Consider the following 17447-nt stretch of genomic DNA (forward strand, 5'->3'; position numbering starts at 1 on the left):
TCAATAAGGGCAATATGGAGCTTGGCACTGACCATCAGAGTAAACGGTGAGCTGGACGGCTTTGCTGAAGATGCTCTTAGTGCTGATGTCCATATTGATGGTTGTAAAACAGAAATAGTTTCCCGTGTCGTTGGCTCTGGCATTGGATAGGTACAAGTTACCAGTCACCTGGGAAACAAACCATTTGCCATCCTCCGGCTGAATGAAGCTGGGAAACTCGTTGATGAACCAGCGGTAGGACAAAGCTGGTGGACGGAAAGGTAATTTTAACATGGGTAGAAAATAAGTTACTGATGAAGTTTTAGACTGAGTGTTGTGGTAGTTTGCAGGCACACCTGGGTAATGAGCCGGTGGCTGGCAGGCAAGAAAGGTTCCAGTGCCTTCGTGGACAGTCTGAGGACTTCTGCTTTCAGGAGGGAAATCACGGAGGTCTAGAAAGCGCATAATATAATCAATCTCTTTGTCTTTGTTGGTTCTCATTACTATTTTAGGTTTAATGTAGAAATATATCTAGAAAGGTCTAGTTATTTAGAAAGGTCTGCTTTTCACACTGTGAGAAAAGTAATCTTTTGGTTTGTACTCACAGCCGAATTTGAGGGTAGCAACACGGCTAACAATGGTGCCACACCGGTTAAAGGCGAGACATTGGTATGACCCTCCATCTCGCCCATGTTGGGGGTTGTTAATTACAAGGTTTCCCGCCACCAGGGTATAGTGTGAGTCCTCTCCGATAACTACTTCTGTGCCATTCACACGCCATCTGTCAGTAACAACATACTAATTTTAAATGCTTGAACATGGTAAAAATTATATAAAAAGATAAAAAGTATCATAAAATCTTTGAAAGCACAATTTTTTATCTTTAAGAATAACAGTACACTCTTCAAACCCTTGAGTATCTAAAATAAACTATATTATATTTTAGCATCTTTAAATTACCACACTTTGACGAGAATTTGCTAAACTGTTCTTTGGGCATTTTAAATGCCAGTTTCAGGTGGTCTCACCCTGGGAAGATTTATTGAGAGTATTGAGAGAGTTCACATCTATTCAAGGCTGTTTTTGGCTGCTTTTTCTTCTTTATTTGGTCATCAACATTTTTTTAAATAAAGTTTTAGTTAATGAAATAAAATTTTGGCAGAGTTATATATTTCACTGAAGTAATATAAAACTTTTAACCATACACCTTGTAAGATTTTCAAGATCATTAGAAACATTTCAGTTTAGCGTTTCCAAACTTTTGACTGGTAGTGAAGCCAAATATCTCTCATTTTAATCAATATTTTTGTCTTACTTTTCTGTAAAAATGTCTAAAAAGATCAAATTTGAAACATAAATGTTTGCTCTAAGCTGAAGCTCAATTCAAGATATTTTCTCAAGGACCATTTTTATTGATTTTTAGGCATTGTACAAAAGAACAAAACTGATTAGGAAAAGATTTTTGTAGCGTAGGACAAAATGAAATGCAAGCTCAGATTAGGTTGGCTAAAAATACGATAGGGCGTATTAAATGAATTAGGTTCTGTTTTGTTCGATAAGGTGTGAGTGCCAAAAATGTGATCTGAGTACCGGTATATAGCAGCAGGGCTGGCGCGAGCCTGGCAGCTAAGGGTGACCTTGCCTTCTGGCATCCCCTCTGGGTAGATCAGACTAGACGGCTGCTCTTCAAACACAGGCCCACTGTCGTGTCCTGACACACACACATCTCCACCTGAAAAACATCCACCATACAGTCACAAAATGATTTTTGAAGGAATTATTTGTATGTTTTCTAGAGTATTACCATAGCCTGTAGCAGGTGGAATTCTTTGTAAAACCTCTTTTTGACAGTGACAGTCTTGCTCAGCCCTTACAAAAATGTACTGGTAGCACTGGTACAATGATGGTAATACAATGATATTTATTGACACATTTAAAAAAGTGTAACTGTATAAATTAAATGGAATTGCCATAGTACAAAAACAAATTTTATTTTTGTGCTTTCATCCAAAGCAAATTAGATTACAGTTATTACAAGAAAATCTATTTTATAATAACGTAGTGTGATTTAATGGCTCATTCCTCAGAAGATTTGAACCATCAACCTTCCAGTTACCACTAGTCTATACAACACTAAATTAAATACAATGTGAAATATCCTTTGAGAATAATCGAAACTTCTTGTTAAAATCTTTTCAATCCCAGGTCTCATTTGAAAGCCAGTGTTCTGTGCTAAAGAGACTAACCCCTTTGGGTTGTCTATGCCTAACAACAATAGCAGAGTTTGCACTCAGAGCGGGAGAGTTCTCTACCCGGGGAAACTCAATAGGGGATACAAGCTGTCAGATATAATTGCATGCACTCAACTGTTTTGACGGAAGAAAAGGGATCTGGGGAGTCTGAAGACATACAGTAAAGTCTCCAGGTAGTCGGGAATGCATCTGATGCATTATGAATTGGGTCAGATATGAGTTTGGATTATGTGGGACTTGAATGTTTGTTTGCATTTATGCCAGTGAATTTGAAATTCAGATTTTGCTTCTCAAGTTTCAGTCCAGAACTTTCAAAAGCAGAAGTTTGATTATGGATTTAAGTCATATTCTGTGCAATCTGCAATGCTGTCGGGATGTGCCGCATGCATAAACATGTCAGTAGTTTTATGAACTGTATGCTTTACCTGTCGTTTTCTCATTTTGTAGTAATTATCTAAACAAAAAACAGATACATTTACAGTAATTCCGAAACAAATTTTTTAATTGTAATTCTAAAGGAAATACAAACTTACAACATACATTAAATAGTTTAATGTATGCTTAATATATAGAACACAATTAGCCAGTTAGGTAATAAAAAAATAAATCAACCTATTTCAAAATATAGTATTTGAAATTAAGATTCAACCTAAAAATTTCAACCTGATCTCATTGGAATTCGTAACTATTTTACGAGGTGGCTTAACGACGCAAATTGTACTAAAACGTACAAATAAAATTGTATAATTTCATGCGAATAAGCCCACTCGTAAAATAGCTACAAATTAACAATAGATTGTGCTGACTATTTTGCTTTTCAAGTAAATCTATTTAAAAATATTCTGATTTTACCGGAAAGCAAGACAAAAGTAAGCTGATCAAGAAAATCCTCGCAATCAAATGTTTTTGCAACATGTCTGCAGTTTTAGTGAGACTCTGAGAAACTGGGGCAATAAGATTGAAGCAGAGGAGGAGATGAGGAGGAGTTTAACTCCCCGGGAGGCTTTCTCACTCAGGGATTATAGTGGGATTCAATGGTGTGTTGGCTGCCTCCAGTAATGGGGATAAACAACTCAGAACTGCCACTTAAGTTCCTTTTCACTGAACTCTTTTAACAGCTCATCACACAAGCTCTAAGTGTGCTGTGTATGAGACTATATTGCATTGTAAGCAAATTGAAGCTAAACGTGTGGAATAAAATGCAGTATATCCATACCTCTCCATTCTTGCGAATATGAACATGTGTGTGTTTGTATTTTCTATAATTAAAGGTGCAATGTGTAATTTTTTTGAAGAGCTAAGTTTTTATAATATTAGAAGGAGCTGTTGTATCTACATACACCGCGGGTCCCCTTGCATGGAGTGCTTGCAAAGGGAGGGGTGGAGTGAGCCGTTGGTTGCAATTCGCAATCTCACAGCTAGATGCCGCTAAATGTCATTTGATCTTTAAGCCCTAAAAACATATCCATAGATGCCTTTGTTTCTGTTTGTTGCTGGCCAGATTCATACCGACGGTCAAAAGTCTTGCTCTGTGAGACGAAAACAGCTTTGACATGAGTGCCGTATGACGAGTTAATTGAATTATGGACACAACCACATTTTTATCAATGTTTAATGGCTCCCGGATTACTTTAGCCTACAAAAACACCTCTCAAGTAAATCAAATCCCTTCTGCCCAGTGATCTAAAATAACAAAATGAATAATTAATCTGAATTTGTGGCCCCCCACCGATGCACCGCCCTAAAACCATGTATGCCAGACACATCACCTGCCATCAAAGTGACATTGAACATTTCAATGATGTTTTAACAAGTCAACGGTAGCACACAGGGAATTCGACCGGGTGAGCGATAACAAAGTTTGGGGAAAAGGCTTAGTCAGACCACTAAGTATGTTTTTAAATGGGATCCTTAATGAGATGAGATGGTAGGAGACAAAGACTCAGACCGCACTTACCCACTGCAAAGCTCAGAGCCAGAGAGCTGATAGACAACAGACACCACAGCCTCTTCATCCTTCTGCTGCAACCACACCCCTGATGAGAGATGAAGGTCTGTCGGCTCCTGGAGAGAAAGAAGACAGATGACTCACCCGCAAAAAACATTTAAATAATCACTCCCTTTGTTGAGATTGAGGTTATAGGTTGCAGCCAATCTGATTGTAACGTGATTTTTTTTGCTGATGTGAGCTCCTGCTTAGTTTGGCTTTGTGTCTGAATACAAATATATACTGAATTTCACATGGTTTTTTTTAAAGGGGTTGTATGGTTATAAGTTGCCCATGCATGTATTAGACAGTAAAATTGCAAAAACAAAGAACAAAAGATTAATACACATTAAAAGCGAATGCTCACCCAGACCTTCATGAAATGCCTCGTGTAACCACACCCCCTAAAAATCTACGTCAGTTCGTGGAATGATTTGACTAAGACCACCCAAATGTATACGCAAGTAAGGTGGGCATACCTGTCAGTACAATTGTTTTGGAACCTGATGTTCCAAATATGGTAAGAGCTTTTACATTTCCATCACAAGCTTGCAGCATTCGACCAATCACTACGCACTGGTTAACTGGCCAATCATAGCACACTTCGCTTTTCAGAGCGATGAGCTTTGCAAAAAATCTGCGCTTTTCAGAGACGCAGGGCAAATAGGAGATACAGACACGCAAGGTATGTGAAAAATACAAATTTAATTGCATTACACATTGCTTTACATCCACAACAAACAATAATATTCGTTTTAGCCATGTCATACGACCCCTTTAAATATAAACCTACACCTATACAAATATGCAAAATATATAGAAGATTTAGGGCCTGATCAGACAGAATGCGTCTTTTGTAGCATTACAGAGCGCCTTGCGTTTTCGAACATGAAAAGCAGGTTCAGTGTGATCAAACCCTTATGCTTCAAACAGCGATAAACTTTTTGCCAATAAAATATTTTACTTTAGTTTACTTGTAAGCAAAAAAAGTAACAAATGCCCAATATTTTATTCTGTACTCTAAACAAGGTCAGACTTTTTTGAATTTCTTCACACCTCACCACAGTGACTCAATCATGCCTTTTGTTCTGTTAAACTCTCATTTACTGCTGCGTCCGCTTCTAACCTCAAAGCCAAATTCATAGGAGCCACTGTGAGAATGCCCAGTCGAGCGCTTTCCATTACAGATAAACTCTGAGTTACTTTTACATGCATATTCCTCAAACTATCTGAAACTGATCTCGATTCTGTCAGATTCACCTCTCCTTGATTTGTCACACAATGATGCCTGCCTGTAAACCGACGTCCTATAGAACAAGGTCGGGCAACTTGTCAAATCATCTTACGGCTAAATTGTCAAGAGATCACCGAGCATCAGCTGTTTTGCACTGTTCACCATCCTGCCCTCACATCTGCTTTTGGTCTGCAGGACTGCATCCTCTGCTGTGCAACATAACCCCTCCAGCCCAGTAATTGGCAATTGTACATTTTTTCCTGCCTCAAGCAATGCCAGTCACAGCAAGGGCAGTGAATCCCGGTAAGCCAGAGACTGCGGGCGAAAAAGAGAACCAGAAAGAGCCTGCACGGATTTGTCATTTGTGAGGTGCTATTCACTGGAAAAGCATCCCAGATGTGTCACTTGAGAGCTTCCAATGTGAGAGAAAAGGGACTACCATCAGAGAAATTCCTTAATTAGACCATACACGACACAGACTGCCGCCTGACTGCACTCTCAGATGCTATGCAAGCTTTTAAACACCCTCTACTCAGCACATTATGATCTGCCGGCTAACAGCGTTTGGATTACAACAATTTGAACTGCCTGATGTGTCCAACTGTGTCGTAGTTTATGGGCATGAAGGCTTGTGTGATGCACCGCAATAAATGTGTGCAGAGAAAGCAAATCTCTGGCAGAAACAGCACATAAAAATACATGAATTTTCGTTGGTTAGTTTAAAATATATAAACCGAAAATACACTTAACTAACAGAGATTTCCTCAATCACGTAAATAGGAGCTGAGCCATAAATGTATGGCTATTTTGTACAGATCAAGTTTAATGTAAAGTAAATGTTATTGTATAGATAAAATGAAATGTTACGATAACGTTTTTATAATCATGCAAAAACATTGCGGGGACGATTAAATAACTAATAAATGGAACGTTTTAATAACATTTTCTCTAACCTTTTAATTACCGTGCCAAAACAGTTTCTGAAAACTGTTTCTCAAACGTTTCTCAAACGTTATTATAACCAAGCAAGAACGTTTATACAACGTCTTATACACTTCTTAATGTTTTTTTTCAACGCTTTAAGAACTTTCAGAAACAACATTTTTATAACTTAAAGCTAACTTTAGGGAAACGTTATTAGAACATAAAGTTGTTAGCTGGTATGCAGGTGTGTTACCAAAATGGCCACCAAAGGACTTTCTTTCCCCAAAGGAACCTTCTCAATATGCAGTAAATCAAAGCATAGCAGGCGACTTGAAACACATGCATATAGCTAATAACATTCACTGCAGCTTTCCCAGCATACCTACCGTGACATATTCATGCCTCAGTACTTATTTTTCTCTCTATATAAAAAGACTTGTTACTGGTAGGTCCCAAGGACTGCCTGGGGCATAGAGCTTTTACTGTCACTCTGACATCTGCTAATGGGACAAAGTCTCCCCAAAACGGATATTTCCCAGCATGTGACCCACTTCAGCCAGCAGTCGGGGAGGAGACTTCACAAAAGATACATCTAAGAATTTTTTTATTACCCTTCATACCTTCTTCTGCAAGTTCTTTCGTGGCACCTGTATTATAGAATGAGGGGTTGTATACGGGGCTGGTCATAAAACCCCAACACACCATCAGCCATCAGCTGGGTCAGATGTATTTTTTGTTTCTTCACACATTCGTGTCCATTTGGTTTTGCTTTATAAATGGAACCTAGCTTTCCTGTAGCCTGGCGCTTACAAGTGCATGGCACTTACAATGCCAATATCGTGGGTTCGATCCCAGGGGATTACACATGCTTAGAAACAATTGTATAGGATAATGCAATGCAAGTCGCTTTAAGCTTCAGCCAAATGCATAAATGTAATGTAGCCATATAACAATGAGTAATACAGGCAGGGAGGCAACAGATCCACAGGCTTGTTAACACTTAAAACTACAAAGGACTACAAAACATGGCACAGAACAGGAAGTAACATGAAAGTTGTTGTTCTTTTTTGTAAAGTTATCTTCAAATGGTAAATACATCACATGAAAGTAAACGCAACAAACCTGAAACCAAATTATCTTTTTTTTTAATAGGTACTGCGAGAAATAACTTGAGGGCCAGAATATTCGAAAAGCACATCAAATTGGTATTCATCGAACCAGTCCAATCCTGATCTAAAATGTATGGCTTAGTGTCCCCAAGCCATGGCCTTGTCACTGAATAAATATTCAGTGTTTGCAATCCCAGTTTGCAGATAAAGTTAGCACTTGATAACTGAGTCTTAAACTGCATGGTGGGAGGAATTATAATGATGATCCATGCTGGTAAAGCGCATTTATATTTCTTTGAAAAAAAGCACTTATTTGAAGACAACATTGGTTTCTGGTTGACTGACTCCACTGAATTCACAAGCGTCTGCCTTTCCAATTCCTTACCAAAAAAATTAAACCATGTCTTATAAGCCACACCATAGTAAATCTAGAGCTAGGTCTGTAAAACGCTTCATTTCATGAGTATTCATGTCATGATAAGCAGTTTGTTGTGACTGTAACTCTTGTAACTGGCACATTTGCTCAGAGCAATGAGTCACTGTGAGTGTCTAAACAGTGACACAAAGCTTGAGCTTATTGTTTTCAGACTTAAATTCTTGGCCTCATAAAACGTAATCATTATAATGACTTTGCCATTAAGTTTAAAAATCCATGAAGCATGAAAATAAAGCAGAGCCGTGAGAATGATTAAAGTTTAAACATCAGTGTGTGCGGTAATTAACAGAGAGCTCACCAAAGCTCACAGTGCTGTATATTAATAAATATATAAATAATAAATATTGCATGGGCATTAATAGGGAGCTGGTCTTGTCTTTGCTGCTTTTGTAACTTCCACTTTTCCGGTAATTGGATGTTAGATCATGACGGCAGGGATTTGCTCCGTTTCAGACTGTAGCAAGAGTTAAGCATTTTTTAAGGAAAACTCACTGTGTACAAGTCAAGTTCATCCACGCCAGACTAAATATATTTGGAAGAATGTTTGCAACTGACATTTCAGAGACATCCTTGACTATCATAGGAAAAATATTGTTTCACATTTTTTTTGTTCTGTTAAACACGAAATAAGATAATTGGAAGAATGTAGGAAGAATGTAGGAAGGCAAACCGTTCTCGGGCACCTTTGACTACGGTTGTAATTTTTCCTACCATGGTAGTAAATTATGTCACAGAATTGTCATTTGCCAACATTCTTCTAAATATCTTTCTCAGTGATCATCAGAACAAATACATTTATAGAGATTTGGAATAACTTGGGGGGAGTAATTCATGACAGGATTTTCAGTATCCCTTTAAAAAATGTTAAAAATGGTTAATTATAATATCCCAACTTTGATTTGAAACCCAACACTTTCAATGATTTGATCGTCTCCAAAGGTGGCCACTTTACATTCCGGGCCTGCAAATCCACCATTTAAGGACCTTTGCAGACACATCACATCGTGGGCTTAATGTCTCCTCTTCAATATTTTTTCCTTAAAAACTGTTTTCGCTGTCATTTAATGAGATGGCAAATCTGAAATAAAATGAGGGTTGGACTGCTGCTGTAAAAATGCAAAGAGCATCTTGAATGAAAACCTAGCATTGATGCTAATTATTGCGTGAAATATTAAACTGTCATAAAAATCAACCAGCAGCTCTGTGCTTGACTGTGGTACCTTTGCTTGAATATAAAAAAAAACAGATATACCAATACCAATTGACATTGCGTATATAGAACATTGTGTGGTTGTACAGAACCTGTATAATATATATTGAGCTGTCACCTACAGGATGGTATGATATACCTCAGGACCATTTTTCGGTCACAGTCACTCTAATTGGTACCACCCCCAAGGGAAGATGATGCACAGATGCAGAGAAAAATGCTGAGGCTGGATACAGCATATGGCCTTAGACAGCAGTGTGGCAGCGAGCGGTGAGGGAAGCAGTCAGCTTAAAATGCTGTTTTTACTTGACTTTCACGGATTTCTGAAACCAGAGCTCTGGAATGACTCAGATTTCACGCATGCAAAGACCAGCGCTGAAAATAAAAATTCTTGTGACTGAGCTTAATCCAAATGCATGATGTTACATCTAGATTTGGTAAAGTCTCAGTTCTGTGAATTGAGTTGCACATTTGATTTTTTTTATAAAAGTCTATTCCGGTCTATATTGGAGGTTTTCAATGCTATGCTCAAAGGAAAATGGTATTTCAACTAAGCCGCATTTATTTGAACGAGGATAGCAGAAAACTTTTGACCCAACCTGGTTTTTTAAAACATTTTAAAACATATTGGACACTGCTTTCGAAGCACTATGGAGGTTAAGAGAGGACTAAGATGTTGTCAGATTTTCGCTTCTTTCCTAATGAGATTAAGTATTTACGAAACGCATTCAGTTGAGTAGTTAGTCCGTTTTTGGCTACTGGGAAACAACATGGCGACTAGGCAACAACATTCCAAGCAAGCGGACCAGAGCTGTGTGTAGCAATAAATAGCTCATTATAAGGTAATAAAACATAACACTTCATAATGTATGGTCTTTATACACCTCTGAAGTCATAGTTATGTACATTATATTGCATTTCTGTCAATAGATCCTCCAGAAAATCACACACTGGACCTTCAATACTTTGCTGTAAAATTGTGCTTCTTTAGCCACTCTATATCCAAGACTTATCAATGCATATAGATAATATGCATAATTCACGCATTCAGTGTACAAAACTTGCAGCTTCAGATTGTGCACCACCTGTTTTGACAGTTCTGACATTAATCTACTCATTTAATCGCACCTCATTTTCTCCACAAGCCCTGCAGATGGTACGTAAGGTGGCAGTCTACGCCTCCAGGCCACTGCCATGTATCACTCATGAGAAAGAGAGAGACCTAAGGAAGACAAACAGCCTTGTGGACCCTCTAGCCCTTCTGTAACTGAAATATCAACATTATAGTCTGCAAGTGTTGACAGCCTGCCAAGATCAAAAGTCCTGTAATTGCTTGGCTCACTTCATGGAGGACAATGACATGCTTGTCCTTTTGAGGGGGGACAAGTTTGAAATGAGTGACCTTTAAAAGGCTGAATACAGTCTTTTTCTATATTTCGTATCGCAAAAGGAAGTTTTTTAACTTTGGCAACCAACGCCGTTTCAAAACATTGATGGATCTAATGATTTAGGATTCGTCTTGAATATTTATAGAGAATGTTTTGAAAGTTGGTCGTAGCGTAGATGTAGCTTTCAATGAGGTCTTGTGGAGAGTAAAACACTTTTTTATTAAAATGTGGAAAATGAAAAAGTAACCTCATCTTAGTCCTGTGTCAGCCACCCTAGTGTTTGAAAGTGAAGGTTGAGGTGTTAACTAGCTCTCTATTTCACATTTACTGTGTTAAGACCCATTGCAAGACATGACTGCATGGCCGTGGATGGCCATACTGAGGAAAACAGCAATTATAATGCCCAGTGACTTCAATCCCCGCATGCCATGTTCTCACTGATAGATACAGCATCTGCTGCCCTGAACGAGAACAATGGCTGCTCTGAGTCTCCTAAGTGCTCATTGCAGGAAGAACAGAAGCTTGTCTGTACTGAAGTAATTCACAGTAGTGATCAGAGCAGCGATCTCCTCATTTACAACCTCCATCTTCACACACAAACCAAGTCATTCTTTCTATTGCTCAGATCTTAACTAGTAGATGTTCAGATGTGCTTGACTTTATTACTCCCTGACAGCCACCATTGACCCAGCGACCTTCCATGTGAACTAGTTTACTGGCACTTCATTTGAAAGACTGTACTCTTAATTGTGGACCTGGAAGTGTGGAGATCAAGGTTAAGTAGGTGCACACGCCTGAGCATGAACACGCCACTCACATATATGAAATTTTCCTTCATATTTTACTGCAGTAGGCGCATCATTCTGATTTCCTGAGCTCCCAAGTTCAACGTTCTGTAAAGGATCATTTTCCAGCAGCTGGGCAGGAAGGTACTTCTAGTTCCCACACTAATCTCATTTCACATTAACACAGATTCTCGCATCACTGTTGATGCCTCATATTCTCACTTCATCCGTGACTCAGTGGAGGATTACTGCATCCCCTCATGTCTGTGTGCTATCACTTATATTGAAATACAAATAAAAAAGAATCGAAACTGTATATACTTCAACAACAATCTATTTAGCAATACTAAATCTTTTTTTAAACTTGAATGACACCAACATAAAATATTTACTTGTCGTGAACAGTGAGTCATCTGAACACCCACAACACAAACAGATTACTAATGTGGCCTACCTTTGAGTTTGCGCGCCGTACATTTGCAGAAATAGGTTTATTGATCACAGCTATATCACAGCTCTTAAATTTGACATTGCAGTGAAAAAGCAGCATGCAAACCGGAACGTTTTTTGAGGCACAGAATCAGAAAATCAATCTGACTTGTTTACTGCAAGTTCTTCGCGGTAAACAGCATGCACTTGCAAGAATATGATACAGACCCCACAAACGGGCCGGAGCCCGGACAAAATAAAGTTAAAACACCGAGTGAATGATTTTGGAATCTCCTTAATCTCTTGAATCCATGTTATCGGGCTGCTTGAGTCTCTTCTCGATTACTCAACCTCATCTCCTTTTCAAAGCAAGGGGATATTTTGAATGTTTCATGAGGCTGTGTGGATATAGCACACGCCCTAATTCCCTTAAATTGTGAAGCTATATTTACATGAATTATTTTAGGGTCATAAGCCTGACAAAATCAGAACTTAGTCGAATCGGCGTCGTGAGTTGTCCGATAATCGGCGCCCAAGAACGGCTTGTTTGCTTGAAACGTAATTCTCGGTTTCTTTTCGCTTGGTTCTGGTCGAACACCTGTGAACACTGATGAGGCTACTGGTAGCCACAGGCATGCCAGCATTAGCAGTCTGCTGTGTGCTTTTTCACAGTGCTTCAGTGAGCTTTAATTTGCTGCTGCTGTTCTGTCTGTCACTATCAGGTTTAACCCCTGGCCATAGCTGTTCCCTGCCTCAGAAACACACCCGACGGGCTCCACTGCCATCACCAATAAACCCAAGCCATTGACCATTTATCTACTACTTTTACTTCTTAAATTACCCTGCCAGCTTTCTAAATCTGTTTGGCCCAAGATGACTATTCGTTTACAAAGGCAGAGAAATTGCACGGATGCTCTTTCAAAGGTAGAAGAAATCTTTGTTTTATTTATGTGCCAGTTTTGTCTCTAGGAGAAAAACTAGACAAAAATGAGACAGCTGATGACTTACGGTATACAAATAAACAATTAATGTAAATTTAATTTCTTAAATAATTTTGTCAGAAAATGTTGATAAGTATACTTATATTATATATATTATTATTATATATTATTATATAAATTCAAATTAAAACTGATTTTTTTTTACATCGCAAACCTTAATTTCTTAATAATAAGTGCACAATGTGAGACTCTACTTTACGCTACTGAAGAAACATATGAGGTGATCTAAGAAGAAGACTTCATGAGAAGCATTTATTTTGCTACACTATCCATTTTATGTCATCGCTGTCTAGGGAAACGTACAAGATAACAAATCTTGTTTTGAAAAAGAGTTTTTTCTCTATAAATATGTTTGGGTCTTTAGATACAGTAGGATGAAGGAGGAGGGTGTTGCCTGTAGTGCAAAGAAATAAAATAATTCAAAGACTCATAACACATAAAAAAAAATAGAAAAATATATACTGACAAAATTGTGTTTTAAATGCATTACATTCATATTTATGGATATGTGAAAAAACAGATTCATTCAGTAGTCAGTAACAAGGCAGCTTTACTGAAGTCAGATGCTACTGATGAGAACAGAAAAAAGCAGCAAGACTTTCGTTCAAGAGGGTTGATTCACAGAGCAAGGCGGTTAATATTAGGGATAATGACCTTGGGGAGCTTTTGTGCATCCATCAGAAATTATGAATTGCAGTTCGTTCAGACTTGCATTCTTTACGACACAACAACAATGCCTTGTAAACAGTTTGTTCTAGTCTCAATGTTGTTTATCAACTTACTTAACTCGTTTTTCAAGGATGTAATTCAAATGTATGATTCATATACTAGATTATCTCTGGGATGAACATTATTTCCACTCTTTCTCATAACGTTTTTCATTTCCAAAACGTAGCTCATGCGGTACAGTTTACTACAGTGAAGTGATGATCTCAGATGGTAATACCATAGCACTCTGATATATACTGAACATAATATTTACATCAATGTAGCCTAGTTCAGACTATACAATGATACCACAGTGCATGTACTTTTTGGTACTTTTTTGTGTTTTTAATGAATGAAGTTCACATGAACCTCACCTTATACAGACACGTGAAACTTCAAACTGATATAAAAGAGGAAAGAGTGCATATCAACAGATTTAGTGGTGTAATACTTTACCGTGTAGGTATGGCTGGATTCAATGGTGTGAGAGGGTAAACAAAACGCTGCCATGTTCAAACCAATTTGCAACATTATTCCATACGAAACTTGTTTTTAAATAGACAGCAATATAAACATCGGTTTGCTTTAGTATGACGGAGACAAGCAAAGGAGTCCTAAAATAGGTATAATTCCTCTTGACATCTATTGCGCAACCACTTTCATACATGATACGGGACGCTTTCATTCTCGCAACAGTCTATAAACAAAACGCGTGTCCTCCCTTACAGCCCAAACCTCCCCAGCGAAACAAACACGATGAACATACAATTGTTAACCGTACAGTTGTGGTTTAAAGGTCTCTTATTCAAAAGCGCTTTCTTACCTTTGTAAGAACTGATATGAATGGGAAGGTGCCTGCGATCTTCAGCTCCCACCTCCGGTGATGCTGCTGATGCTGAAAGGATGCTGCGCGGCTTTAACGCCCTGCGTCAATAACAGCGACGCCGATTCGAGATGCTTCTTTTTCCAGACCGAGTTTTCCTAGACTACCGTCACACCCGTCGCAGAAGGATGTGTCGTCTGTACGACACGATCTCTCATTCTGTGTCTAATATCTTCCTTTCATAAAAACCTAAATCATCCCCCTCCCTCTCACTCCCTCTCTTACCATGCGCCAATCCACCTTCCTCTCCCCTCCCACCAACTGTCTGTACGCCTGATTCTAATGAAGGAAGAGATTAACTAGCCTACATAAACCTCCTCTTTCCTTGGTGAATTTTAACAAAGAAGGAAGGTTTCCCAAAATGAGGTAAAGTGCGGTCCCCTCCCCCATCATACCCCCCCCCCACACTCACACCCTTCACACCTCTAATGAGAACCCCATGGCACAATATGCTCATAGTTCACAGAAACCACATCTTCAGGATCCAGGTTGTTACATCTGCCATCATACTGATTTGGATAGGCTGTCTGAATTATATTAGACAAAACTGCATACAAATACTCTATGAAATCAACACAAAGATCATCCACAAAAAGTTTATTTTATTTTGGATGAATCACACAATTTTACAAGATCGCTAATGTGCACACGTCCGTACGATCTTATTTTTTTTTGCTATCAATGCTAACACATAAAGAACAAGCTATAGTAAACTGTGTCAAAAATAGAAATTTGACAATATAACTATACAATATGCTGTCATAAAATGATATTATTATTCATACGTTTCCGTACCATTTGTTTTCACACCCATGACGTTAGTTTTATGGGTGGGTATAGGGGAGGGGCTTCAGTATTGCTTTTTTAATAATCGTACGTTTTTTTTTTGTCGTACGATTCACATACGGATTTATACGATTTATTAATCTCATAAAATGTATTAATCTCACGAATTCCTGTGAGATCTGGTTGGATCTCTACAACATCTATTTCCTCTTCTTCTAGAGATTAAATGCTATTAAACAGCCTCTCAGATTTTAGGGTTTAAAATCGCAGAAGAGATCGTAATGTCAAAACCAGTGCTCAGATTGACAAGATACTAAAGTTTGTTGTCCAAAATTCCTTAAAAACAATTATACGGGCAACGTTATCCACATAGATTTTATAGCTCTATGGTGTGCCAATATTGATCTCATTTGGGTTTGTTTTTATTTCTCCTTTTATTTCTCCCAAAGTTGATTCTTTAATAAATAGCGAGAGAGAATTTAGTTGATTGGAGTCAATAGACCCAGTCTGAAAAATACAATTAAAGTAGTTACGAAGTTTGTTAACCTGTTTACCTCCTAAATCCGAAGAATGAAAATTGGCTGTGAAAAGATAGATTCTCTGTGTGACTTTTGTCACAGTCTTTGCCATTGTCCAAACTTAAACTATTATTCTTTTGATTAAATGCCAAGTGCCAGAGGGTGTGTTTTAGTATAGAGCACAGAGAATCAGCAACAGACATTCCATTTCTTTCCTTTTAATTGGTTTCGAGCACAATATAGAAAAGCTGTGTGATTCAAAATCTAGTTTCAGGCAAATATTGTTTAAAGGCCTTTAACATTACCAAACTAATCTAGAAATTGAAGTCCATAAAAACGACAGAGAGCGAACAAATCACAGATTGAAGACCAGAAAAAAGACAGAGAGAACAAATCGCAAAATTAAATGCAAAATGCTTGACACAAACAAAGAAAAAGAGATTTGTTAATTGATCGTGCTTTCTCCGTATGAAGTCATGAAAGGAATGATGAAATAGCTGTCGTGTCAGTGCAAATGAGGCCAGAGCGTGATGCTTTTAAATGAATTTATTTTACAAGATTCCAGGAAGTCCCAGATTCCTCGACCGAACGCAGACAGGAGGATACGATCATTTTTCAATGCTCTGCTCCCTCGAGACCAACACTGCCCGTCTAAGCCTGACCTCCGCAGGCCAGTGCTAAGAAGCCAGCCCTTGAGTGACTGCGTGGGCTGGTCCCTGCTGTCGTATTAATTTTCATTTTGACTGCTGGACCCTAAACAAATCTCATCAATACTGTCGCAGACTGTGGTGGCGTGTGTGTGTGTGATTCTGGCACTTGATGATGTGATATGTATTCTGAATCTCTTTGTTCTGCCCATGTAATGAATAGCTATTGATGTCAGAGGGAAACCTGTCACTCTGTGTATATTTGCATGTAGAGTGGAAAAAACATGAGTCTACAGACCTTTGCCAAAATAAAAAGGTACAAAAGGGGAACAACGGTGATATCCACATACACAAATGTTGTGTAGAAAAACAACACATGCAGTATGGATATACACCCAAAATTCTTTCATTCTTTATTCACCCTCAAAGTATGAGTTTCTTTCTTCCGCAGAACAAAAAAGAAGATATTTTGAAGAATATTTGCAACCAAACAACACTGATCCCCATTGACTTCCATTGATGGAGACATAACCACTGAGGCGTTTCTAAATATATCTTCTTTTCGGTTTCCGATGGGAAAAAAAATCATACATGTTTGAAAGATATGAGGTGAATAAATGATGACAGAACTTTTTTATTTTTGGGGTAACCGTCCCTATAAAGATATGCCCCGAAAAAAATAAAGTACCTATGATGGCGGCCATTGGAAGAACAAGTGCATTGCCTGATGCTGTATCAGTCTATCTATCCATGAGGATAAAGACCACTGTCATATCGATCACCAATTCACTGCCAGTAAAAACTAAAAATGACTTACTAGTGCACTTTTACATTAAAGAATGCACACTCAAACGTTTTATTTTTTGTTATTTATTGATCGCTCAACCATTAACTGCTGTAAACACACGGCAAGTTCAGATTTGTAGAAGATGTGACATATTACTCTCAATATCACCATTACATTCCAAGGTAAGTATTAATAATAAAAGAAAACATGTAAACAACATGAATTGAATTATATGTTAATAATGTCCATGGTCACTAAATCTTTACTGTATCAGCTGGCTCCAAACCTTCTGTAAGAGATCAGAGCTCCATCTGTTGCTTTCAGTAGGATCAATAGTTGTAATTTCTAATGATGTCTAAAAGCTCTGAGTAACTTGAGTATTCT

At 38.1% G+C, this 17447-nt stretch overlaps 1 protein-coding gene across 1 annotated transcript in view; it reads right to left on the reverse strand.

Moving 5' to 3' along the window:
* Positions 1-14487, reverse strand: part of cntn2 (contactin 2) — a 31234-nt gene extending 16747 nt beyond the window's left edge. The window contains exons 1-6 of the mRNA XM_056734763.1: positions 14266-14487; positions 4189-4295; positions 1570-1711; positions 585-760; positions 336-431; positions 33-245 (exon numbers count right to left, since the gene is read on the reverse strand). Coding sequence (XP_056590741.1) covers positions 33-245; positions 336-431; positions 585-760; positions 1570-1711; positions 4189-4246 — 685 coding nt within the window. The 5' untranslated portion in view covers positions 4247-4295; positions 14266-14487. The remainder of the gene's footprint in view (positions 1-32; positions 246-335; positions 432-584; positions 761-1569; positions 1712-4188; positions 4296-14265) is intronic.
* Between the last annotated feature and the right edge of the window lie 2960 nt (positions 14488-17447).

Source organism: Triplophysa dalaica, chromosome 21 (genome assembly GCF_015846415.1).
Source record: "Triplophysa dalaica isolate WHDGS20190420 chromosome 21, ASM1584641v1, whole genome shotgun sequence".
Classification (NCBI taxonomy): domain Eukaryota; kingdom Metazoa; phylum Chordata; class Actinopteri; order Cypriniformes; family Nemacheilidae; genus Triplophysa; species Triplophysa dalaica.